Below are 24,662 nucleotides of genomic sequence, written 5' to 3'. Positions count from 1 at the left end.
TCAGGGGATTTTGGGGTGTTTGGGGGGTTCGTGTCCAGCAGGGCGGGGAGGCCGAATAAAGGGTCTGGAAATGGGGAGATTTGGGGTGAATTCAGGGGATTTTGGGGCATTTAGAGGGGATAGAGGGGATTTGGTGTCGAGCAGGGCGGGAAGGGCCAAGTAAAGGGTCTGAAATTGGAGATTTGGGGTGAATTCAGGGGATTTTGGGGCATTTAGAGGGGTTCAGAGGGGTTGGTGTCGAGTAGGGTGGGGAGGGCCGAGTAAAGGGTCTGAAATTGGAGATTTGGGGTGAATTCGGGTGAATTTGGGGCATTTTGGGGTTTAGAGGGGATTTGGTGTCCAGTAGGGCGGGAAGGGCTGAATAAAGGGTCTGAAATTTGGGGAGATTTGGGTTAATTTGGGTGAGTTTGGGGCTTTTTGGGGGGTTGGTGTCCAGTAGGGCGGCAAGGGCTGAGTAAAGGGTCTGGAATTGGGGTAAATTCAGGGGATTTTGGGTGAATTTGGGGTGTTTGGGGGGTTGGTGTCCAGCAGGGCCGGGAGGGCCGAGTACAGGGTCTGGAATTGGGGTGAATTTGGGTTAATTTGGGGCATTTTGGGGTGTTTGGGGGGTTCGTGTCCAGCAGGGGCGGGAGGGCCGAGTACAGGGTCTGGGGATGGAAATTGGGGTGAATTTGGGGCTTTTTGGGACATTTAGAGGGGTTCAGAGGGGTTGGTGTCAAGCAGGGCGGGAAGGGCCAAGTACAGGGTCTGGAATTTGGGGAGATTTGGGTTAATTTGGGTGAATTTGGGGCATTTTGGGACATTTAGAGGGGTTTCAGAGGGTTGGTGTCGAGCAGGGCCGGTAGGGCTGAATAAAGGGTCTGGAAATGGGGAGATTTGGGTTAATTTGGGTGAATTTGGGGCTTTTTGGGGGGTTCGTGTCCAGCAGGGCCGGGAGGGCCGAGTACAGGGTCTGGAAATGGGGAGATTTGGGTGAATTGGGTGATTTGGGGCATTTTGGGGGTTGGTGTCCAGCAGGGCCAGTAGGGCTGAATACAGGGTCTGAATTTGGGAGATTTGGGTTAATTTGGGTGAATTTGGGGTGTGTTGGGGCTTGGTGTCGAGCAGGGCGGGAAGGGCTGAATACAGGGTCTGGAAATGGGGAGATTTGGGTGAATTTGGGTGAATTTGGGGTGTTTGGGGTGTTTGGGGGGTTGGTGTCCAGCAGGGCGGGAAGGGCCGAGTACAGGGTCTGAAATTTGGGGAGATTTGGGTTAATTTGGGTGAATTTGGGGTGTTTGGGGGTTTAGAGGGGATTTGGTGTCGAGTAGGGTGGGAAGGGCTGAGTAAAGGGTCTGGAAATGGGGAGATTTGGGGCATTTTGGGTGAATTTGGGGCATTTTGGGGGGTTCGTGTCCAGCAGGGCGGGAAGGGCCGAGTACAGGGTCTGGAATTGGGGTGAATTCAGGTGAATTTGGGTGAATTTGGGGCATTTTGGGGGGTTCGTGTCCAGCAGGGCGGGGAGCGCTGAATAAAGGGTCTGGAATTGGGTGAATTTGGGTGAATTTGGGTGAATTTGGGGTGTTTGGGGGGTTGGTGTCGAGCAGGGCGGGAAGGCCGAGTACAGGGTCTGGAATTGCAGATTTGGGTGAATTCGGGTGAATTTGGGGCATTTTGGGGGGTTCGTGTCCAGCAGGGCGGGGAGGGCTGAATAAAGGGTCTGGAAATGGGGTGAATTTGGGGCATTCTGGGTGAGTTTAGGGGTTTAGAGGGGATTTGGTGTCGAGCAGGGCGGGAAGGGCTGAGTAAAGGGTCTGGAATTTGGGGAGATTTGGGTTAATTTGGGTGAATTTGGGGTTTAGAGGGGATTTGGCGTCGAGCAGGGCGGGAAGGGCTGAATAAAGGGTCTGAAATTGGGGTAAATTTGGGTTAATTTCGGTGAATTTGGGTGTTTGGGGGGTTGGTGTCGAGCAGGGCGGGAAGGGCCAAGTAAAGGGTCTGGAATTGGAGATTTGGGGTGAATTCAGGGGATTTTGGGACATTTAGAGGGGTTTAGAGGGGATTTGGTGTCCAGCAGGGCGGGGCAGCACCGAATAAAGGGTCTGGGGATGGAGATTTGGGGTGAATTGGGTGAATTTGGGATTTAGAGAGGATTTGGGGGGTTACAGAGGGGGATTTGGGGAGGATTTGGGGAGTTTAGAGGGGATTTGGGGTCCCTCAGGTGAATTTTGGGTTCCCCAGGTGAATTTCGGGTTCCCCAGGTGCATTTTGGGTTCCCCATGTGAATTTTGGGTTCCCCAGGTGCGTTTGGGCTCACCTTGGTCAGGTAGTAGACGCTCTGCTGGAACGTGGACATGATCACCTCGTCCAGCACGCCCAGGGCCTCGTCACAGCTCTCCAGGTCCTTCTCCAGCTCAGGGCACGGCCCTGAAACCCGGGAATTTACCCCAAAATATGGTGCAGATCCCAAAATCCAGGAGAAACCCCGAAATCCCGGGAATTCACCCCAAAATCTGGGATAATCCCACAGGAATCACCCCAAAACCGCAGGGATTCACCCCAGGGCCTCCTCACAGCTCTCCAGGTCCTTCTCCAGCCCTGGCACGGCCCCTAAAAACCCAGGAATTTACCCCAAAATGGGGGTCAGATCATAAACCTGGGATAAACCCCTAAATCCTGGGAATTCACCCAAAATCCGGGATAAAGCTCGGGGATTCACCCCAAAACCCCAGGGATTCACCCCAGGGCCTCCTCACAGCTCTCCAGGTCCTTCTCCAGCCCCTGGCACGGCCTAAAAACCCGGGAATTTACCCCAAAATGGGGGTCAGCCCCTAAACCCCAGGGATTCACCCCAAAACTGGGAAATTCCCCCCAAATGCCCCAAAAATCCCAGTACGGCCCCAAAAATGTCCGGTCTGGCCCCAGAACCACCCCAGGACCCCATCCCAGTATAAACCAGTGTAAACCAGTGTAAACCAGCATAAATCAGTATAAATCAGTATAACCAGTATAGCCCAGTATAACCCAGTATATCCCAGTATATCCCAGTGCATCCCAGTATATCCAGTGCATCCCAGTATAACCCAGTAGAACCCAGTATAAACCAGTATAACCCAGTATAACCCAGTGCATCCCAGTATAGCCCAGTATAACCAGTATAACCCAGTATAAACCAGTATAGTCCAGTATAAATCAGTATATCCCAGTATAGCCCAGTATAACCAGTATAACCCAGTATAAACCAGTATAGTCCAGTATAAATCAGTATATCCCAGTATAGCCCAGTATAACCAGTATAACCCAGTATAAACCAGTATAGTCCAGTATAAATCAGTATATCCCAGTATAAACCAGTATAAGCCAGTATAAGCCAGTATAAGCCAGTATAACCAGTATATCCCAATATAACCCAGTATAACCCAATATAACCCAGTATATCCAGTATAAACCAGTATAACCAGTATAACCCACTATAGCCCAGTGCACACCAGTATATCCCAGTATATCCAGTATAATCCAGTCTACCCTCTATGTCCAGCTGGGCCTCCATGGCCTGCAGGTGCGCCTGCGCCAGGTTCAGCAGCTCCACGCTGTTCCAGCCCCATCCCAGTATAACCCAGTATAACCCATTATAACCCCATTATAACCATTATAACCCAGTATAAACCAGTATAAACAGTATAACCCAGTATAACCAGTATAACCCATTATAACCATTATAACCCAGTATATCCCAGTATAACCAGTATATCCCAGCCTACCCTCGATGTCCAGCTGTGCCTCCAGGGCCTGCAGGTGCGCCTGCGCCAGGTCAGCAGCTCCACGCTGTTCCAGCCCCATCCCAGTATAACCCAGTATAGCCCATTATAACCAGTATAACCCAGTGCACACCAGTATAACCAGTATAAACCAGTATAATCCAGTCTACCTCGATGTCCAGCTGTGCCTCCATGGCCTGCAGGTGCGCCTGCGCCAGGTTCAGCAGCTCCACGCTGTTCGCCAGCCACCCCAGCAGGGGCGCAGGTCCGAGGTGACCCCGGAAAGGTCCAGAAACGGGGGGGGGTCCCCGTCCGGGGGGCTGCGAAGGGTGGGGGGGGGGACACCCCAAAATTGGGTGAGGGGGGGGCCAAAATTGGGATTGGGGATCCCAACATTGGGGGGAACACCCCAAAATTGGGTGAGGGACCGAAATTTGGGACTGGGGATCCCAACACTGGGGGGGACACCCCAAAATTGGGATTGGGGATCCTCAAAATTGGGGGGACACCCAAAATTGGGATTGGGGATCCTCAAAATTGAGCGGGATAAACCAAAATGGGGAGGGGTTTGGGGGGGATCCCAACATTGGGAAGGGGACCCCAAAATTGGGTGAGGGGGGCCCAAAATTGGGATTGGGGATCCCAACATTTGAGGGGGGAACCCCAAAAATTAGGAGGGGTTTGGGACTGGGTGGGGGGTCCCAGAAATTCCCCAAAATTCTACCCAGAATCCCCCAAAAATGGCCCCAAAACAGCCCCAGGAGCCCTCCCAGTCTGTCCCAGTCCCCAGGGGCAGTTTTGGGGGTCCCGAGGGGGTTTTGGGGTGGTTTTGGGGATCTCAGGGAGGTTTTGAGGAGATTTTGGGCGGTTTTGGGGAGATTTTGGGCGGTTTTGGGGAGATTTTGTGGCGGTTTTGGGTCTCTCTCACCTCTCCGGCTGCCGGTCCCCGATTTCCTTGATTTTCTCCTGCCAGGAGAGCGAGGGACCCTCAGTGCCCCAGTATGGACCAGTATGGCCCCAGTTTCCCTCCCAGTTCACCCCAGTTTGGCCCCAGTTCACCCAGTTCCATCCCAGTTTGGCCCCAGTTTCCCTCCCAGTTAACCTCAGTATGGCCCCAGTTCCCTCCCAGTTCAGCCCCAGTTTGGCCCCAGTTTCCCTCCCAGTTTCCCTCCCAGTATGGCCCCAGTTCCCTCCCAGTTCACCCCAGTTCAGCCCCACTTTCCCTCCAGTTCAGCCCCAGTTTGGCCCCAGTATCTCCCATGTTCCCCCCAATTCCCCCATCCCTCCGTGTCCCCAAAATATCCCCAAATATCCCCAAATTCCCCCAATCCCTTGTCCCCAAAATGTCCCCAAATGTCCCAAAATGTCCCCAAAACGTCCCGGCTCGCTCACCCCGACCGTTTCCCGCAGCATCCCGGCCACTCTCCCCAGCAGCTCCGGGAAATGTCCCCCAAATATCCCCAAATTCCCCCAATCCCCGTGTCCCCAAAATGCCCCAAAATGCCCCAAAATGTCCCCAAAACGTCCCCGGCTCGCTCACCCGACCGTTTCCCGCAGCATCCCGGCCACTCTCCCCAGCAGCTCCGGGAAATGTCCCCCAAATATCCACAAATATCCCCAATCCCGTGTCCCCAAAATGTCCCAAAATGTCCCAAATGTCCAAAATGTCCCCAAAATGTTCCCGGCTCGCTCACCCCGACCGTTTCCCGCAGCATCCCGGCCACTCTCCCCAGCAGCTCCGGGAAATGTCCCCAAATATCCCCAAATATCCCAATCCCCTTGTCCCCAAAATGTCCCAAAATGCCCAAAATGTCCCCAAAACGTCCCCGGGTCGCTCACCCCGACCGTTTCCCGCAGCATCCCGGCCACTCTCCCCAGCAGCTCCGGGAAATGTCCCGCCGGGAATTCCTTGGCCGCGTGCTCCAGGCACAGCCCCAGCAGGAACGCCGGGGCCAGCGCCCCCAAATCCTCCTCGGGACCCCCCGAATCCTCCTCGGGAACCCCCGAATCCTCCTCGGGACCCCCCGAATCCTCATCGGGACCCCCCGAATCCTCATCGGGACCCCTCAAATCCCCTTTGGGACCCCTCAAATCCCCCTTGGGACCCCTCAAATCCTGCCCGGTACCCCCCGAATCCTGCCCGGGACCCCTCAAATCCCCCTTGGGACCCCTCAAATCCTCTCCGGGACCCCTCAAATCCTGCCCGGGACCCCTCAAATCCTCTCCGGGACCCTCAAATCCTGCCCAGGACCCCTCAAATCCTCTCCGGGACCCCTCAAATCCTGCCCAGGACCCCTCAAATCCCCTCTGGGATCCCCCGAATCCTCATCGGCACCGCCCGAATTTTGCCCGGACCCCCCGAATTTTGCCCGGAACCCCCCAAACCCTCATCAGGACCCCCCAAACCCTCACCAGGACCCCCCGAATGCCCCCGGGGCCCCCCGAAGCCGCCCAGGTCCATGCTGAGGATGTCCCGCAGCAGCGCCCCCTCGTCCTGCGGGCGGTACCGGAGCTCGGCGCGGGGGCTCCGCAGCGCCTCCCGCAGCCGCTCCCGCCGCTCCCGGGGGCTCCTCCCGCAGCCCGCGCACCCCAGCACCCCCAAAATCCCCATCGGGGGCCGCGGAGGGGGCGCCAGGGCGGCCGCGCCCCCTCCCCAGCGCGGGGGTCCTTGTAGAGCAGCAGGACGTGCTCCCCCAGACCCAAAAGGTCCCCGGGGCGCAGCGGCGCCCGGCGGAACAGGGGGGTCCCGTTCAGCGTGGTGGGGGCGCCCCGGAAGGGCCGCACGGTGGCCGAGGGGGGGGGCCCGGAATTCGGGGAGGGGTCGCAGCCGCCGCCCGGGAGCCCCGGGGCGGGGTCCGCCTGCACCAGGCAGTGCCGGGGGAGGAGGTCGGGGGCGTCAGGAAGGTGTCGACCACCGAGAAGGGGCCCGGGTCGGGTTTTGGGGAGGGGGCTCGGGGGGGCTCGGGGGGGGCCGGACCCCCGCCCCGGAGCGGCGGTCGAGGCGGCCGAAGATGTGCTGGGGGCGGGTCATGATGAAAAGGACGAAGTCCTGTGCGGGAAATGGGGTGAAAATGGGGGGTTTGGGGTAAAAAATGGGGGTTTGGGGGGAAAAAAATGGGGGTTTGGGGTTAAAAAATGGGGGGGGTGGGGGTTAAAAAATGGGGGGTTTGGGGTAAAAAAAATGGGGGGTTTGGGGTGAGAAATGGGGAAAAAAAGGGGGGAAAAAAAGGGGGGTTTGGGGTGGAAATGGGGGTCACTTTGGTCCCATTTTTGGGGTGAATTTCTGGGGTTTTTTTGGAGGATTTTGGGGCGGTTTCCCTGGGTTTGGGGGCTCACAGGGAGGGCCCGGGGGGCTCACTCCGGTCCCATTTTTGGGGTGAATTTCCCGTTTTTTGGAGCGTTTTTGGGGCGGTTTCTCTGGATTTAGGGCTCACTCTGGTCCCATTTTTGGTGTAAATTTCTGGGGGTTTTTTTGAGGATTTTTGGGCAGATTTCTCTGGATTTAGGGCTCACTCTGGTCCCATTTTTGGGGTGAATTTCTGGGGTTTTTTTGAGGATTTTTGGGGAGATTTCTCTGGCATTTAGGGCTCACTCTGGTCCCATTTTTGGGGTGAATTTCTGGGGTTTTTTGAGGATTTTTGGGGCGGTTTCCCTGGGTTTGGGGGCTCACAGGGAGGGCCCGGGGGGCTCACTCTGGTCCCATTTTTGGTGTAAATTTCCCGTTTTTCTCTCACCTCCTTGCCGTAGCCCCGCAGCAGCAGGAAATAGGGGCGGTCCCGGGGGGGCTGGATCAGGCACTGCGAGAGCAGCTCCAGGCCGGGACCCCCGTCCCCATCGCCGCCCTCCGGGGTGCCGGGGGGTGCCGGGGGCGCCGGGCGGGGGTCCCGGGGGGGCGGGGCCCGCGCTGTCCCCGCCCCCGGCCACGCTCAGGGCCTTGCGCTGGCGCCGCCGCGTGCTCAGGTTGAGGTCGCTGATGCTGCGCCGCATGGCCGGGCCGGGGTCACCGCGCGCCGGGGCCGCGGGGCCGCCCGAGGCCGCCCGGGAGCGGTTCCGGTGCAGGCGGCGGGAGGGGGGCGGCAGCCTGGGGAAACGAGGGAGGGGGCGTTGGTGGAGGGGGAAATGTGGGGAGGGGGCGAGGGGGGCGTTGGTGGAGGGGGAAATGTGGGGAGGGGGGCAAAGGGGGCAGCCCTGGGGAAATGTGGGGAGGGGGCGTGGTGGAGGGGAAATGTGGGAGGGGGCTTGGGGAGGGACACCGTGGGAATGTGGGGAGGCTCCGGGATTGGGGGGAAATGGGGGGAAAAGGGGGAAAAAGAGGAAAAAATAATGGGGGGAAAATGGGATTAAGGGGGAAAAATGGGGAAAAACAGGATTAAGGGGAAAAAAAGCGGGGGGAATAGGATTAAGGGGAAAAATGGGGGGAAAATAGGAATAAGGGCAAAAAAAAACGGGGCAAAAACGGGGGTAATAGGAATAAGGCAAAAACCGGGGGTAAAATAGGAATAAGGGCAAAAAAAAAAAACGGGGGAAAAATGGGGGGAAAAATGGAATAAGGGAAAAACAGGATTAAGGGGGAAAAAACCGGGGGGGGGGGGGGGAAATAGGAATAAAGACAAAAAAAACGGGGGAAAAAACGGGGGGAAAATAGGAATAAGGGCAAAAAACGGGGGGAAAATGGGGGAAAAAATGGAATAAGGGAAAAAATCGGGGGAAAAACAGGATTAAGGGGAAAAAAACGGGGGGGGGGGGGGAATAGAATAAAGACAAAAAAACCGGGGTAAAAACGGGGGTAAATAGGAATAAGGGCAAATACGGGGGTAAAATAGGATTAAGGGCAAAAAAAACGGGAGTAAAGTAGGAATAAGGGCAAAAAAAAAACGGGGAAAAAACCGGGGTAAAACAGGATTAAGGGGGGAAAAAATTGGGGGAAAAATAGGATTAAGGGAAAAAAAAAAAACGGGGTAAAACCGGGAGGAAAATAGGAATAAGGGCAAAAAAAAACCGGGGTAAAAACGGGTTGGAAAATAAGAATAAGGGCAAAAAAAAAAACGGGTAAAAAGGGGGGTAAAATAGGAATAAGGGCAAAAAAAAAGGGGGTAAAAACGGGGGAAAATAGGAATAAGGACAAAAAAAAAAAAAAAAAAAAAAACAACAAGGGGAAAATGGAATAAGGGCAAAAACACCGGGGGAAAAACGGGGTAAAAACGGGGGGAAAATAGGATTAAGGGCAAAAAAAAAAACGGGGATAAACGGGGGGGAAATAGGAATAAGGGGGAAAAAAACGGGGGTAAAATAGGAATAAGGGCAAAAACCGGGGAAAATAGGAATAAGGGGGAAAAAACGGGGGAAAATAGGAATAAGGGCAAAAAAAAAAAAGCGGGGGAAAAACGGGGATAAAATAGGAATAAGGGCAAAAAAAAAACAGGGGAAAAACCGGGGGGGGAAAATGGGAATAAGGGCAAAAAAAAACCGGGGGAAAATAGGAATAAGGGCAAAAAACCGGGGGTAAAAATAGAATAAGGGCAAAAAAACCCGGAGTAAACCCGTGGTGAAAAGGCCACCCAAGCGTCGCAGGCAGGGCCGCCCCACCCCTCACCGGCGCCGTCGCCTCCCTCGCCGCTCTCGTCTCCTCCTCCCCCGTCGCGCTCCCGCTCCCGCTCCAGGTCCTCCCTGCGGCGGATCTCGAAGCGGCGGGACCAGCCGGCCTTGGGCTTCCAGAGCTCCTGCAGCAGCAGCGGCCGCTCGGCGTCGCCCACCTCGCGCAGGTGCTCGCCCTGCCAGGCGCCGCCGGCCCCGCCGGGCCTGCCCACGACGTCGCAGAGCGCGAAGCGCGCGAAGTCCTCGGGGTCGAGGCCGTATGCGCTCGAGCGCCTCGCGGACCAGGGCTGCGGGCGCTGCAGCGCGGCGTGGCCAGGACGCTCTTGTAGTTGGCGCCGCGGGAAATGGCCCCGCCGAAGATCTGAGGATGCACGGCGGGCTCGGCGTGCACAGCGCGGGGCCCGGCAGGGCGGCGGGGCCGTCGCGGAGGTCGCTGAGCTTCTTCTCGCTGGCCCAGCGGGAGTGAGGGTGGCCCGGGCTGGTGCTGCTGGTGCTGGTGGTGGTGGTGGTGGCGCGGTGGAAGAGGTGGGAGAGGCGCTTGTGGCGCGGCGGCTTCGCCTTGGGAGCGGGCCCGGCGCTGGGAATGGGGCGCGGGTCCGAGGGGTCGCTGGCGCGGCTGGGGGTGTCCGAGGAGGTGGAGCTGGGGGGGAAATGGGGGAGAATGGGGGGGAAATGGGGTTAAAAGGGGTAAAAATGGGGTTAAAAGGGGTAAAAATTGGGGGGGAAATTGGTTAAAATGGGGGGGAAAATGGGGTTAAAGGGGGGGAATGGGTTTAAAAGGGGAAAAATGGGGGTTAAAGGGGAGGAATGGGGTTTAAAAGGGGAAAATGGGGTTAAAAGGGAGGAAATGGGGTAAAATTTGGGTTAAAAGGGGAAAAATGGGGTTAAATGGGGGGGAAGTGGGGTTTAAAAGGGGAGAAATGGGGTAAAAAGGGGGGGAATGGGGTTAAAGGGGGGAATGGGGTTAAAAGGGGGGAAAATGGGTTAAAAGAGGGGGAAATGGGGTTAAAAGGGGTAAAAATGGGGGGGGAAATGGGTTAAAAGGAAGGAAATGGGGTTAAAAGGGGTAAAAATGGGGGGAAATGGGGTTAAAAGGAAGGAAATGGGTTAAAAGGGGTAAAAATGGGGTTAAAAAGGGGGAATGGGGGAATGGGTTAAAAGGGGGCAAAATGGGGTAAAAAGCGGGGGAATGGGATTTGGGGGGGGGAAATGGGGAGAAATTGAATTAAAGGGGGAAAAACAGGGGGAAATAGGATTAATGGGGGGAATGGGATTAGGGCAGAAAACTGGGGAAATGGGATTAAAAAGGGGAAAAATTGGGGGGATAAACTGGGGGCAATGGGATTAAAGGTGGAGGAAAATTTGGGGTGAAAAAGGCGGGAAAACGGGCTATTTGGGGGTCTCACCGCACGGAGCCCGCGCTGGGCCAGCGCCGGCTCATCTTGGCCAGGCGCTTCTTGGGGAGTTGATCCAGAGCCCCACGGGGAAATGGAGCTTCCCGAAGCGGGGCGAGCCCTCCTTGCGCTCCTCGGGGAGCATCCTCTGCACAGCGAGGCCAAAAAGGGGGAAAAATGGGAAAAAAGGGGATTTGGGGGCACCCTCCCCGCAGCCCGCGCCCCAAACCAACAAATCACAGCTTTGACTGACCCAAAAACGCCTTTTCCGGGCTGTTTGCTCTCCAGACTGCTCAAACTCTCCCTTTCTCACCCATTTTCCCCAAAATCCCCCTCAGGCTCCACCCGGGACCCTCCCACCCCCCTTTTTCTGCCCAAATCCCCTTTTCCCACCCGTTTCCCCCCTTTTCTCCCTTTTACCTCCCCTTTTTCCCCTTTTATCCCCATTTTCCCACACTTCTTCCCTCTTTTCCACCTTTTTCCTTCTTTTCCCCTTTTTCTCCCTTTTACCTCCCCTTTTTCCCCCTGTTCCCACCCTTTTTCTCACCCTTTTTCTACCCAAACCCCCTTTCCCCCCTTTTTTACCCTTTTCCCCCTTTTTTCCTCTTCTTTACCCTTTTCCCATCCTTTATTCCCTTTTTCCCCCTTTTCCCATCCTTTATTCCCCTTTTTCCCCCTTTTCCCCCCCTCTACCTCCCATTTTTCACCTTTCCCCAGCCTTTATCCTGCATTTTCCCCCTCTTTATCCCCTCAGACCCCCCTTTTTCCCCCTTTTCCCACTCTTTTTTCCACCCAAACCCTCCCTTTTCCACCCTTTTCCCTCAAAACCCCCTATTTTCCCCAAAAAAAAACCCTCTATTTTCAAAAAAAACCCCATTTTTTTTCCCTAAAAAACCCCTTTTTTCCCCCTCTGACCCTCCAGCCCCCGCAGTTCCCCCTTTTGCCCCCGTGGCCGCCCCTCACCGTGGTGCCGGCGGCTCCCGGCGCTGCCGAATTCCCGGAGAATTCCCGAATTCCCGGAGAATTCCCCCGGTCCCGTTTCCGGGGGGGGGGGGGGGCAGGGAAGGGCCGAGCCGGGCCAGGAAATCGAGGGGGGGGGGGCGGGAAGGGCGGGGGGGGAGGGGCACGGCCGGGAGGGGGGGGGAGGGGAGGGGAAGGGAAGGGGAGCCCCGAGCAACCCAAAATGGGGGGGGGCTGGGACGGGACCCCCACCCAAAGGGACCCCAGAGCCACCCAAAGGGACCCCAGACCCACCCAAAGGGGCCTCAGACCCATCATGGACCCCTCAGGGTGACCCCCAGTGCCACCAAAATGGGGGGGCCTGGGACGGACCCCAACCCAAAGGGACCCCAGACCCATCACGAACCCCTCAGGGTGACCCCAGACCCACCAAAATGGGGGGGCCTGGGACGGACCCTCACCCAAAGGGACCCCAGAGCCACCACAGGGACCCCAGAGTCATCATGGACCCCTCAGGGTGACCCCGGACCCCATAAGAGGGACCCCAGACCTGTCTATGTCCCCCAGAGGGGCCACAGACTCCTCACAGACCCCTCAGGGTGACCCCAGATCCCCCAAAGAGACCCCTGACCCCCCCAAAGGGATCACAAACTCCCCAACGGACCCCAGACCCTCCAAAGGGGGGCTCAGACCCCCGCAGAGGAACCCCAGACCCCCCCAAAGGGACCCCAGACCCATCGCGGACCCCTCAGGGTGATCCCAGACACACCCCAAGGGGGGCTCAGAGCCCTCAAAGGGACCCCAGAGCAACAAGAGAGACCCCAGACCCCCTCCAAAGGGACCCCAGGCTCCTCCAGGTGCTCTCAGGGTGACCCCAGACCCCTCAGAGTGACCCCAAACTGCTCCATGTCCGTTCAGGGTGACCCCAGACCCCTCAGGGTGACCTTCTCCCCTCACAATGACCCCAAACCTCTCCGTGACCCCTCACGGTGACCCCGGCCCCTCACGACCCCCCTCCGCCATATCCCCTTCCCTCAGAGCCAGGCCCCGCCCCCTCTGCCTCACCCGGCACGCTCATTAGCCCGAGCTTTTCCCGCCTCGCCGCGCGCAAGCCAATCAGAGCAAGGCAAGGCGAAGGAGGGGCGGGACCGGCATGTTTTGGGCGGGAAGAGAATCGGCCAATCAGAGCCCGAAGAGCATCAAAACAAACACGCCCTAAAGCCGCGCCTCCTCCTCGAGACCACGCCCCTCGCAGTGGCCACGCCCCCTGCCCGCGGCTCCGCCGCGGTCCTAAAGCCCCCGAAAAACCCCAAAAAACCCTAAAATCTGCCCAAAACCGAGCCCCGGAGCCCCAGAATGGACCTCAATCACCCCCCAATCTCCAAAACCCCCTAAATCGGCCCCAAACAGAGCCCTGGAGCCCCAGAATGGACCTCAATCCCCCCAAACCCCAAAATCGGCCCCAAAACCCAGCCCTGGAGCCCCAAAATGGACCTCAATACCCCAAAAACCCAAATTCGGCCCCAAAATCTACCTCAATCCCCCCCCCAACCCCAAAATCGTCCTCAAAACCGAGTCCCGGCGCCCCAAAATACCCCCCAAAACCCCCTGGGAGCCCCAAAACCGAGCCCTGGAGCCCCAAAATGGACTTCAATTTCCCCCCCCCAGCCCCAAAACCCCCAAAATCGGCCTCAAAACTGAGCACCGGAGCCCCTGAATCGACCTTATTCCCCTTCAAAGCGGCCCCGAAACAGCGACACAGTGACACAGTGACACAGTGACAGCAGCGCGGGGAAAGTGACAGCGACAGTGACACGGTGACAGTGACACAGTGACAGTGACACAGTGACAGTGACACAGTGACACTGCCACCCCCCAGCCAGCGCCGCCACCACCGCTGTCCCCCCCGTGTCGCCGCTCTGGGCCCCGCAGCGACGCCGTGGACGCTGCCACCCCCCCCCGTGCTCCCTCCGTGTCCCCCCCAATGTCCCCCCTTTTGTCCCCCTTTTGTCCCCCCGGTTTCCCCCCACTGGGGACATTGCCACCCCCCGTGTCCCCCACCCGTACCCCCTGAATGTCCCCCCGTTTTCCCCCGCCGTGTCCCCCCGGTTTTCCCCCCTTTGTCCCCCCCCATTGGGGACGCTGCCACCCCCCCATTTTCCCCTCTTTGTCCCCCCGTTTTCCCCTCTTTGTCCCCCCCGTTTCCCCCCCCGGTGTCCCCCCCACATCCTGCCCCGTGTCCCCCCAGTGTCCCCCCGTTTTCCCCCCCGTGTCCTCTCCGTGTCCCCTCCGTGTCCCCCCGTTTTCCCCCCCGTGTCCCCTCCGTGTCCCCCCGTTTTCCCCCCCGTGTCCCCTCCGTGTCCCCCCGTTTCCCCCGTCCCTTTTTGCCCCCCCCCGTGTCCCCTCCGTGTCCTCTCCGTGTCCCCTCCGTGTCCCCCCGTTTCCCCCATCCCTTTTTGCCCCCCCGGTGTCCCCTCCGTGTCCCCTCCGTGTCCCCCCGTTTTTCCCCCGTCCCTTTTTGCCCCCCCCTCTCCTTGTCCCCTCCGTGTCCCCCCGTTTTCCCCCCGTCCCTTTTTGCCCCCCCCCCCGGTGTCCCCCCCACATCCTGCCCCGCGTCACCGCCTGACGCACGGCCCGGCCCCCCCCGCCCCCCCCGGGGCCACCCGTGCTGACCGCGGTGGCCGCCGATTGTGCCCCCCCCGTCCCCCCAAACCCCGACCCGGACCCCCCAAACCCCTCCGGGACACTTGGGGGGGGTCGCCCCCATTTTTGGGGGGGGGTTTCCTGCCCGGGGGGGTCCGGGGGGGTCCCGGTGCTGACGCAGCGCGGCGGGGCCGGGGGGGGCCCTGCGGCCGCCCGGGGTTTCCGCTGACGCCAGCGGGGCCCCCCCCGCCCCCTTGAGCCCCCCCCCCCCCTCCCCGAGCCCTTCCGGGACCCGCGGGGGCCGCACCGGACCCCCCCCCCTCCCCCCCCCCATATCCCGGGACCCTCCCCGCGGTGTCGGGGCCGTCCCCGAGCCCGCCCCGCCCCCCCGCGCGCGCGCGCCGGACACGCCCCCCACGGGACGGCCCCCGCCCCCTCCCCTCGGGTTTGTGCCCCCCCCCACGGGACGGCCCCGCCCCCTCCCCTCGGGTTTGTGCCCCCCCCCTCCCCCCACGGGGGTCCCGGCGCTGACGCGAGTGGGGGGAACCGGGGGGGGGGAGGGGCTGAGTCAGAGAGGGGGGCGGGGGGGAACCGGGGGGGGGTGCGGCCCCCCCGGTTCGGGACCTCGGGACCCCCCCGGTTCGGGACCGGGATCGGGACCACCCCCGGTTCGGGACCCCCGGTTCGGGACCCTCCCGGTTCGGGTTCGGGATCTCCCCCATGAGGGGTCGGGATCCCTCCGGTGCCGGCTCGGTCCGGTCCGGTCCCACCTGGTCCAGGTGCGGCCCCGGTCCAGGTGCGGGACCGCGGGTTCTCCCCCGGGGCAGGCTGGGGCTCCGGTGTCGGTTCCGGTGCACCTGGTCCAGGTGCGGCCCCGCTCCCGGTACCGCCCGGGCCCTTCCCGTACGGTTCGGGGCCGATCCCGGTACTCCCGGTCCAGGTGCGGGACCGATCCCGGTACACCCGGTCCAGGTGCGGGACAGGTCCAGGTGCAGTTCGGGACCGATCCCGGGACCCCCGGCGAAGTTCGGGACCGATCCCGGTGCGCCCGGTGCAGGTTCGGGACCACTCCCGGTACCCCCGGCGCCGGTTCGGTTCCGATCCAGGTGCGCCCTGCTCCAGGTTCGACCCCGCTCCCGGTTCCCCCCGTCCGTTCCCGGTACCCCCCGGTCCCGGTCCAGCCCCTCTCCAGGTGCGCCCCGGCGCAGGTCCGGGACTGATCCCGGTGCATGTTCGGTCCCGGTCCCGGTACCCCTGGTCCGGGTTCGGTGCCGTTCTCGGTACCAGGGTCCCGGTTCTCTCCTGGTCCCCCCGGTCCCGGTACCGCGGTCCCGGTCCAGCCCCGCTCCAGGTGCGCTCCGGCGGAGTTTCGGCCTGGTACCCCCGGTCCCGGTTCGCTCCCCGTCCCGGTCCAGCCCCGCTCCAGGTGCGCCCCCCCTCCAGGTGCGCCCCCTCCCCGTTCCCGGTTCCGCGGTCCCGCTTCTCTCCCGATACCCCCGGTCCCGGTTCGGTGCCGTTCCCGGTACCGCGGTCCCGGTTCTCTCCCGATTCCCCGATCCCGGTTCGGTCCCGGTCCATCCCCCCCTCCAGGTGCGCCCCTTCCGCTCCTCCTCTCGGGGGTCCCGTTCCTCCCTCCCGGTATTGGGGGGTCCCGCTCGGTCCCGCTCGGTCCGGGGGGGTCCTGAGAGGTCCCGCTCGGTCCGGGGGGGTCCCGGTTCGCTCCCGGTCCCGGTTCGGTCCCGGTCCCGGTTCGCTCCGATCCCGGTTCGGTCCCGGTCCATCCCCCCCTCCAGGTGCGCCCCTTCCCTCCTCCGCCGCCTCTCGGGGGTCCCGTTCCTCCATCCCGTCGGTGCTGGGGGGTCCCGCTCGGCCCCGCTCGGTCCCGCTCGGCCCGGGGGGTCCCGGGGGGGTCCCGGGGGGGTCGCGCGTGTCCGGGGGCCGCCGTGGGGGGTTTCGCTCCCCCCGGGCCGTTGCTGAATGGAAAAGCCGTGACTCAGGATGTGTCATCGGCGGCGGCGGCGGCCGCGGCGGCTCCCGCGGGGGTTTATAAAGGGGGCGGGCGGCGCGCCGGGCGTCACGCCGGGGACACCGGGACACGCGGGACGCGCGGGACAGACCCGGACCGGCCCGAGCCCACCCCCCAAAAAAACACGCGGGGGGGGGAACGCGGCCGCGAGCGGCGCGGGGAGGAGGAGGAGGAGGAGGAGGAGGAGGAAGGCGGGGAAGGGATTTGAGGGGGGGGGCGTGAAAGGGACAGAGGGAGAGAGGAGTGGGAGCGTGTCGGGGTGCGTGGGGACAGCCCCGGAGCGTGGGGACAGCCCCGGAGCGTGGGGACAATCCCGGAGCGTGGGGACAGCCCCGGAGCGTGTCCCGGTGCGTGGGGACCGTCCCGGTGCGTGGGGACAACCCCGGCGGTTTTGGGGACATCCCCGGTGCGTGGGGACCGTCCCGGAGCGTGGGGACAGCCCCGGCGGTTTGGGGACAGCCCCGGCGGTTTGGGGACAATCCCGGCCGTTTGGGGACAATCCCGGCCAGCGGCACCGGCGGCAGCGGCGCGTCCCGCGTGGCCGTGGGGGAGGGCGCGCCGAGCGGCCCCGGGAGCGGCCGTGGGCCGGGGTCGCGGGTGCCCCTCGGTGGCGGCGCCGCCAGGACCCGCGCGGGGACCGGCCCCGAGCGGGTCACGGGTGACCGTGGGGTGACCCCGCCGCGCCACCCGCGGGAGCGGAGCCCCGAGCGCACGGAGCGCGACCCCCGCGCGGGCTGCGGGGGACCCCGCGGAGCGACCCCCCGCGTCCCCGCCATGAACCGTGAGTGCCGCCCGCGGGCGCGCGTGGGGCGGGGAGGGCGCGACACCCACCGGGAACCGGGGGCGGGGGGACACGGGGGGGACACCGCGCGTGCGACCCCCGGGCATGGGGAGGGTCCGGGGGGGTTTCCCTGCGTGGGGAGGGGTCCGCGCCCCGCACCCCCCCCCCCCGAGCGCGCGCGCCCCACGGGAGCGGGCGCGTCCACTCCGCCCGCGTGGCCGCGGGGCTCGGGCAGCGGCGGCCGCGCCTCAAACCGCAAACGGCCCCGGCGCACCTGCCCGCCCGCGGCGGCCGCGCCCGCCCCGCGACACGCGTGGGGGCGGCGGGCAGGGAGCGAGCGCACGCGTGGGGCTGCCCAGGTGTGAACGCAGCCGGGCTCCCTTCGCGGGTTCGGTGTTATTATTTTTTTTGGGTTTATTTTGGGGCGGATTTCGGGGATTTCGGGACCCCCCTCCCGTGCTGTTGTGTCCCCCCCCCTGCCTCGGGTGGGCCCCCCACGCGCGGGGGCTCCGCAGGTGCCGCCGCCGCCGCCGCCGCCGCCCTGACTCAGCCCGCATCAAAGTTTCCAGGCCGGGACCGCACAGGACGCGCGGCCCCCGCCCGCAGCCCCCACCCCACCCCGAGCCGCGGTCCCGCGTTTTGCCCGATTTTGCCCAATTTTGCCCAATTTTGCCCAATTTTGCCCGGGAACCCCGAATTCTGGGAGCCCCGAATTGCTGCGAGACCCCCCCTCCCAAAGCCGGGAGAGCGATCACAAAAATTTGGGGAGGAAACAATTTTGGGGAGCTCTCCCAAAAATCCCGCGATTCCTGAATCCCGAGAGTCCCGAAATTTCGGGAGTGCGAGGGATTCCCGGTCCCGGCAGCCCCAAATCCCGAAATTCCCGGGCGTTCCCAAAATCCGGGAGCCCCCGAATTTTGGGAGCCCCGAATTGCTGGGAGAGCCCCCCCGAAAGCCGGGAGAGAGCGCGGTTGGCGCAAAAATTTGGGTTTGCACAAAAATTTGGGTTGGCACAAAAATTTGGGGAGCGCCCTCCTAAAAATCCCGCGATTCCCAAACGTCGGGAGTCGCGAATTCTGGGAATGCCCGAAATTGCGAGGGGTCCTCGGTTTTCCCCGTCCCGGCAGCCCAAATCCCGAAATTCCCGAGCCCGAGAGTCCCGAATTCCGAAATTCCCGGGTGTCTCCAAATCCAGGAATTTTGGAATCCCGGGAGAGCCGCGCCCGGGGACCCCAAAATCTCCGCAATTCCCGCAATTCCCGAGCCAGAATTCCCGAATTCCCAACGGCCCCAAAATCCCGGCAGAGCCGCGCGCGGGGACCCCCAAAATCCCCGCAATTCCCGCGATTCCCGAGCCCAGAATTCCCGAATTCCGGGAGCCCCAAATTCTGAGATTCCCCGAATTCCGGGAGCCCGAGGGACCCCCCCCGTTCCCGGGGATTCTCCGGTTTTCCCGGGAGCCGCAAATCCCGGGGATTCCCAAATTCCCGGGGATGCCCAAAATTCCCGGAGCGCCGGGCGGGAGCGCCGGGATCCTTCGGCCCCAAATTTCGGGATGCAGCCCCCAAAATTCCCGGGATGGAGCCCCAGAATTCCCGGGATGGAGCCCCAAAATCCCAGCCCCGGCGTTCCCGGGGTCCTCCAGCTCCGGGAATCCGGGAAAAAACGGGAAAAAGGGAAAAACGGGAAAAACGGGGAAAAACGGGAGCGGCGTCCCGACACCCCCGGGACCCCTCGGGATTCTCCATCCCCTCAATCCCGGGCCCCGCGAGTCCCGGGACGCCCCCAAAATCCCGGGATTTCCGGGGTCCCCAAACCCCAAATCTTCCCCTAAATCCCAAAATCTTCGCCCAAACCCCGCGATTCCCGTGGCTCCCAAATCCCGGCATTCACGGGACCCCCGAATCTCCGAAATTCTCAAATCTTCCCCCAAAATCCCGGGGTTCCTGGGACCCCCCGAATCTCCCCAAATCCCCAAATCTCCCCCAAATCCCGGGGTTCCTGGGACCCGCCAAATCTTCCCAAATCCCCCAAAATCTCCCCGAATCTCCCCAAAATCCCCCCAAATCTCCCGAAAATCCCCCAAATCTCCCCAAAATCCCCCAAATCTCCCAAATCTCGCGCAGGGGCTCCGTGGCGGGCGCTGCTGGCGCTGCTGGGGCTGTGGCCGGGGCTGTGGCCCCCAAATCTCCCCAAAATCTCCCCAAAATCCCCCAAATCTCCCCAAAATCCCAAAATCCCCCAAATCTCCCCAAATCTCCCCCAAATCTCCCCAGTCTCGCGCAGGGGCTCCGTGGCGGGCGCTGCTGGCGCTGCTGGGGCTGTGGCCGGGGCTGTGACCCCCAAAATCCCCAAATCTCACCCAAATCTCCCCAAATCTCTCGCAGGGGCTCCGTGGCGGGCGCTGCTGGGCTGTGGCCGGGGCTGTGATCCCCAATCTCCCCAAAATCCCCCAAATCTCCCCAAATCTCCCCCAATCTCCCGCAGGGGCTCCGTGGCGGGCGCTGCTGGCGCTGCTGGGGCTGTGAGCCCCAAATCTCCCCAAAATCCCCCAATCTCCCCCAAATCCCCCCAAATCTCCCGCAGGGCTCCGTGGCGGGCGCTGCTGGCGCTGCTGGGGCTGTGGCCCCCCAAATCCCCCAAATCTCCCCAAAATCCCCCAAATCTCCCCAAATCTCGCGCAGGGGCTCCGTGGCGGGCGCTGCTGGCGCTGCTGGGGCTGTGGCCCCCAAAATCCCCAAATCTCCCCCAAATCTCCCGCAGGGGCTCCGTGGCGGGCGCTGCTGGCGCTGCTGGGGCTGTGGCCGGGGCTGTGACCCCCAAATCTCCCCAAAATCCCCCAAATCTCCTCAAAATCCCCAAAGCTCCCGCAGGGGCTCCGTGGGCGGGCTGCTGGCGCTCGCTGCTGGGCTGTGAGCCCCAAAATCCCCCAAATCTCACCCAAATCTCCCCCAAATGTCCCGCAGGGGCTCCGTGGCGGGCGCTGCTGGCGCTGCTGGGGCTGTGGCCCCCAAAATCCCCCCAAATCCCCCCAAATCTCCCAAATCTCACCCAAATCTCTCGCAGGGGCTCCGTGGCGGGCGCTGCTGGCGCTGCTGGGGCTGTGGCCCCCAAAATCCCCCCAAATCCCCCAAATCTCCCCAAATCTCCCCAAATCTCGCGCAGGGGCTCCGTGGCGGGCGCTGCTGGCGCTGCTGGGGCTGTGGCCGGGGCTGTGGCCGGGCCGGGGCTGGCGCTCGCCCCCCGCCCGCGCCCCCCGAGCCCCCGGACGCGCGCGGGGACCTGGACAGCGTCATCCACCTGGCCAAGGCCCTGCTGGGGGACACCAAGGCGCTGCTGGAGCTGCTCGTGGGTACCCCCGAAACCCCCGGGACCCCCGAGAGCCCCCCGGAACCCCGGGACCCCCGGGACCCCCCACAAAACTCCAAACCTCCGCAAATCCCCCCAAAATCTCCCCCAAAATTCCCCAAATCTCCCCCAAACCTCCCCCAAATCTCCACAAATATCCCTAAATCTCCCCAAATCTCCACAAACCTCCCAAATCTCCCAAATCTCCCCCAAACCTTCCCAAAATCTCCACAAATATCCCCAAATCCCCCCAAAATCTCCCCGAACCTCCCCTAATGTCCCCCAAATATCCCCAAATCTCCCCAAATCCCTCCAAAACTCCCCAAATCTCCCCAAATCCCCGAAATTCTCCCCGAACCTCCCCTAATGTCCCCCAAATACCCCCAAATCTCCCCCAAATCCCCCCAAACCTCCCCAAATCCCCCCAAATCTCCCCCAAACCTCCCAAATCTCCACAAATCCCCCCAAATCTTCCCCAAATCTCCACAAATCCCCCCAAATCTCCCCCAAATCTGCCCAAATCTCCCCCAAACCTTCCCAAATCCTCTAAATCCCCCAAATCCCCTAAATCCCCCAAATCCCCACAAAATCTCCCCAAACTCCCCTAATGTCCCCCAAATATCCCCAAATCTCCCCCAAATCTCCCCCAAAACTCCCCAAAACTCCACAAATTCTCCCAAATCCCCCCAAACCTCCCAAATCTCCCCAAATTCCACAAAATCTCCCCGAACCTCCCCTAATGTCCCCCAAATATCCCCAAATCTCCCTCAAGCCTCCCCCAAATCTCCCCCAAATCTCCCCGAGTTTCGCTGAGGGGATTTGGGGAGATTTAGGGGAGATTTAGGGGAGATTGGGGGGGGCGGTGGCAAGGGCTGACCCCGCCCCTGTCGTTGCTGTCGCGACAGAAGTCGCGATTCCCGGCGGAGGGGGAGCACAAGATGGACTCGCTGCCCGTGCTGGCCATGAGCGCGCTGGAGCTGCCCAACATCCAGGTGGGGCTGGGGCTCCGTGGGGCTGGGGGCTTCATGTGGGGCTGGGGGCTTCTCTATGGGGCTGGGGGCTTCTCTATGGGGCTGGGGGCTCCGTGTGGGGCTGGGGGCTTCTCTATGGGGCTGGGGGCTCCTCTGTGGGGCTGGGGGCTTCTCTATGGGCTGGGGCTCCTCTGTGGGGGCTGGGGCTTCTCTATGGGGCTGGGGCTCCATGGGGCTGGGGGCTTCCTGTGGGCTGGGGGCTTCCTATGGGGCTCCTCTATGGGGCTGGGGGCTTCTCCATGGGGCTGGGGGCTCCATGGGGCTGGGGGCTTCGTGTGGGGCTCCTCTATGGGGCTGGGGCTCCATGGGGCTGGGGCTCCTCTATGGGGCTGGGGGCTCCTCTATGGGGCTGGGGGCTCCGTGTGGGGCTGGGGGCTCCCTATGGGGCTCCTCTATGGGGCTGGGGGCTTCCTATGGGGCTGGGGGCTCCGTGTGGGGCTGGGGGCTCCTCTGTCCCCAATGTCCCCAATGTCCCCCTGACCCCTCAGTGTCCCCATTGTCCCCATTGCCCCAATGTCCCAATTTCCCCAGTGTCCCCAATGTCCCCAATGTCCCCCTGTCCCCCAGGCCTCGGCGCTGCTGCCCCGCCTGGGCTCGGATCTCCTGCGCTACCAGCGCCTCCTGGAGTGGCTGCGCCGGGCCGGGGTCGCGCTGCGGGGCCTGGAGCCGCCGCTGGGGCGCTGCGGGGGCGCCTCGAGCGCCTGCGGGGCCGCCTGGAGCACCTGGTGAGAGCCTGGGGGCGGGGCCGGGCGGGGCGGGGCGGGGCCGGGGCGGGGCTGGGGGAAAGAGGGGGTCCGCAGCACAGGTGAGTGCCCAGGTGTGTCCCCGTGTCCCCCAGGTGTGTCCCTGACCCTCCAGGTGTGTCCCCAGGTGTGTGTCCAGGTGTGTCCAGGTGTGTCCCTGACCTCTCTGTCCCCCCCCAGGTGTCCCCAGGTGTCCCCCAGGTGTGTCCCTTTACCCCCAGGTGTGTCCCTGACCCCTCTGTCCCCTCCCAGGTGTGTCCAGGTGTGTCCCTGACCCCTCTGTCCCCCTCCCAGGTGTCCCCAGGTGTGTCCCCAGGTGTGTCCCCAGGTGTGTCCCCAGGTGTGTCCCTGACCCCTCTGTCCCCTCCAGGTGTCCCCAGGTGTCCCCCAGGTGTGTCCAGGTGTGCCCTGACCCCTCTGTCCCCTCCCAGGTGTCCCCAGGTGTGTCCCCAGGTGTGTCCCCAGGTGTCCCCCCAGGTGTGTCCAGGTGTCCCCAGGTGTGTCCCTGACCCCTCTGTCCCCTCCCAGGTGTCCCGTCTGTCGCTGCCCCGCCCCGCCCCGTCCCCGGCTGTGACCCGCCCCCGCAGGTGACGCCGTGGGGGCGGTGCGCGCCGCGCATGCGCTGCTGCGGGGGCTGCACCTGTACCTGGACTGGGCCGCGCGCGCGCTCGTCCTGCTGCGCAACCGCCTCTGACCCCGCCCTAATTTATTCTAATTTATTCTGATCTATGCAAAACGCCCCGCGGGGCCCCGCCCCGCCCGGGGCCGCGGGAACTGCAATTAATGATGAGTAATGTCGAGGAACTGCAATTAATGATGAGTAATGTCGATATTTTATTGGGTTTAACGTTATTTTTATTGTCATTGTTGTCGTTTTTATTGTTATTGTCGGCATTTTTAATATTGTTGTTGGTATTTTTATTATTATTATTATTATTATTATTATTATTATTGGTATTTTTATTTTTATTATTGGTATTTTTATTTTTATTGTTGGTAATTTTTATTATTATTGTCGTTATTTTTATTATTATTGTTAATTTTTATTATTATTATTATTGGTAATTTTATTATTATTGCCGTTATTTTTATTATTATTGTTAATTTTAATTATTATTGTTATTATTTTAATTTTTATTATTATTTTAATTTTTATCATTATTGTTATTTTTATTATCGTCGTTATTATTATTATTATTATTATTGTCATCATTTTTATTATTGTAATTAATTATTGCTGTAATTATTACTGTAATTATTACTGTAATTATTACTGTAATTATTATTGTAATTATTGTTATTATTCGAATCCCCCCCCCCAAAAAAAAAATCCTATTTATTTTCTCGGATGGTTTTGTAAAAAATGGGGGAAAATTGGGGAAATAAAGGAGATTTTTGGAAAAAAAAAAAAAGGCTGAAAAGTTCGATTTTGGGGACGTTCGGGATATTTGGGGAATTCGGAATTTTTGGACGTTTGGGGATATTTTGGGACATTCGAGATATTCGGAATATTTCGGATATTTGGGGATATTTTGGATATTTGGAATATTTGGGATATTTGGGACTTTTGGGGGGGATTTGGGGACATGGGACATTTGCGGATATTGGGGATATTTTGGGACATTTGTGATATTTTGTGTATTTTTGGACATTTTGGGGATATCTGGGAAATTTTGGGATATTCTGGGCACATTTGGGGACATTTGGGACATTTGGGGATTTTGGGGGTATTTTGAGATATTTAGAAACTTTTTTGGGGGATATTTGGGGACATTTGGATTTTTTTGGTATTTTTTGATATTTTTGGATATTTTGGGACATTTGGGGATTTTGGGGGTATTTGAGATATTTAGAAATATTTTTGGGATATTTCGGACATTTGGATTTTTTTTTAATTTTTTAAAATATTTTTTGATATTTTTGGATATTTTGGGACATTTGGGGGTATTTGAGATATTTAGAAATTTTTTTGGGGATATTTGGGGACATTTGAATTTTTTTTGGTATTTTTTGATATTTTTTGATATTTTTGGATATTTTGGGACATTTTGGGGACATTTGAGATGTTTAGAAGTTTTTTTGGGGGATATTTCGGGACATTTGGATTTTTTTTGGTATTTTTTGATATTTTTGGATATTTTGGGGACATTTCGGGGAAATTTTTGGACATTTTGGCCACGCCCCATCCCCTGCCCGCCCCACCCCTTCCTCCCCATTAACCAATCAATCAATCAATCAATTAATCAATCAATCAATCAATCAATTGACCATCAATTAACCCCCAATCCGCAATCAATCAATCAATCATCAATCATTAATTAATCAATCAATCAATCAATGGCTGTTTATTATTAACGACCCCCTTTGCTGACCTTTGGTGGCTGGGGGAGGGGTCCCGGATTTT

General features: G+C 60.1%; 2 protein-coding genes across 2 annotated transcripts; one reads left to right on the top strand and one right to left on the bottom strand.

Moving 5' to 3' along the window:
* Positions 1–814: 814 nt before the first annotated feature.
* RASIP1 (Ras interacting protein 1) lies at positions 815–10,877 on the bottom strand. Its single transcript, XM_077193259.1, is given in 19 exon segments — positions 815–952; positions 2,297–2,492; positions 2,538–2,589; positions 3,741–3,804; positions 3,908–3,993; positions 3,996–4,057; positions 4,666–4,703; positions 5,577–5,852; positions 6,066–6,634; positions 6,637–6,654; positions 6,702–6,793; positions 7,476–7,579; positions 7,641–7,818; positions 9,228–9,592; positions 9,594–9,617; positions 9,619–9,695; positions 9,698–9,972; positions 10,739–10,790; positions 10,793–10,877. Coding segments are annotated over 19 exon segments (2,745 nt in total). The 5' UTR covers positions 10,872–10,877.
* A 6,252-nt stretch (positions 10,878–17,129) lies between these two features.
* Positions 17,130–22,979, top strand: IL11 (interleukin 11). Its single transcript, XM_077193258.1, is given in 7 exon segments — positions 17,130–17,495; positions 20,302–20,484; positions 21,390–21,476; positions 22,083–22,191; positions 22,194–22,240; positions 22,787–22,833; positions 22,835–22,979. Coding segments are annotated over 7 exon segments (957 nt in total). The 3' UTR covers positions 22,953–22,979.
* The last annotated feature ends 1,683 nt before the right edge of the window (positions 22,980–24,662 follow it).

Source organism: Agelaius phoeniceus, chromosome 37, assembly GCF_051311805.1.
Source record: "Agelaius phoeniceus isolate bAgePho1 chromosome 37, bAgePho1.hap1, whole genome shotgun sequence".
Lineage (NCBI taxonomy): Eukaryota > Metazoa > Chordata > Aves > Passeriformes > Icteridae > Agelaius > Agelaius phoeniceus.
This window is presented reverse-complemented; position numbering and strand designations above follow the sequence as displayed.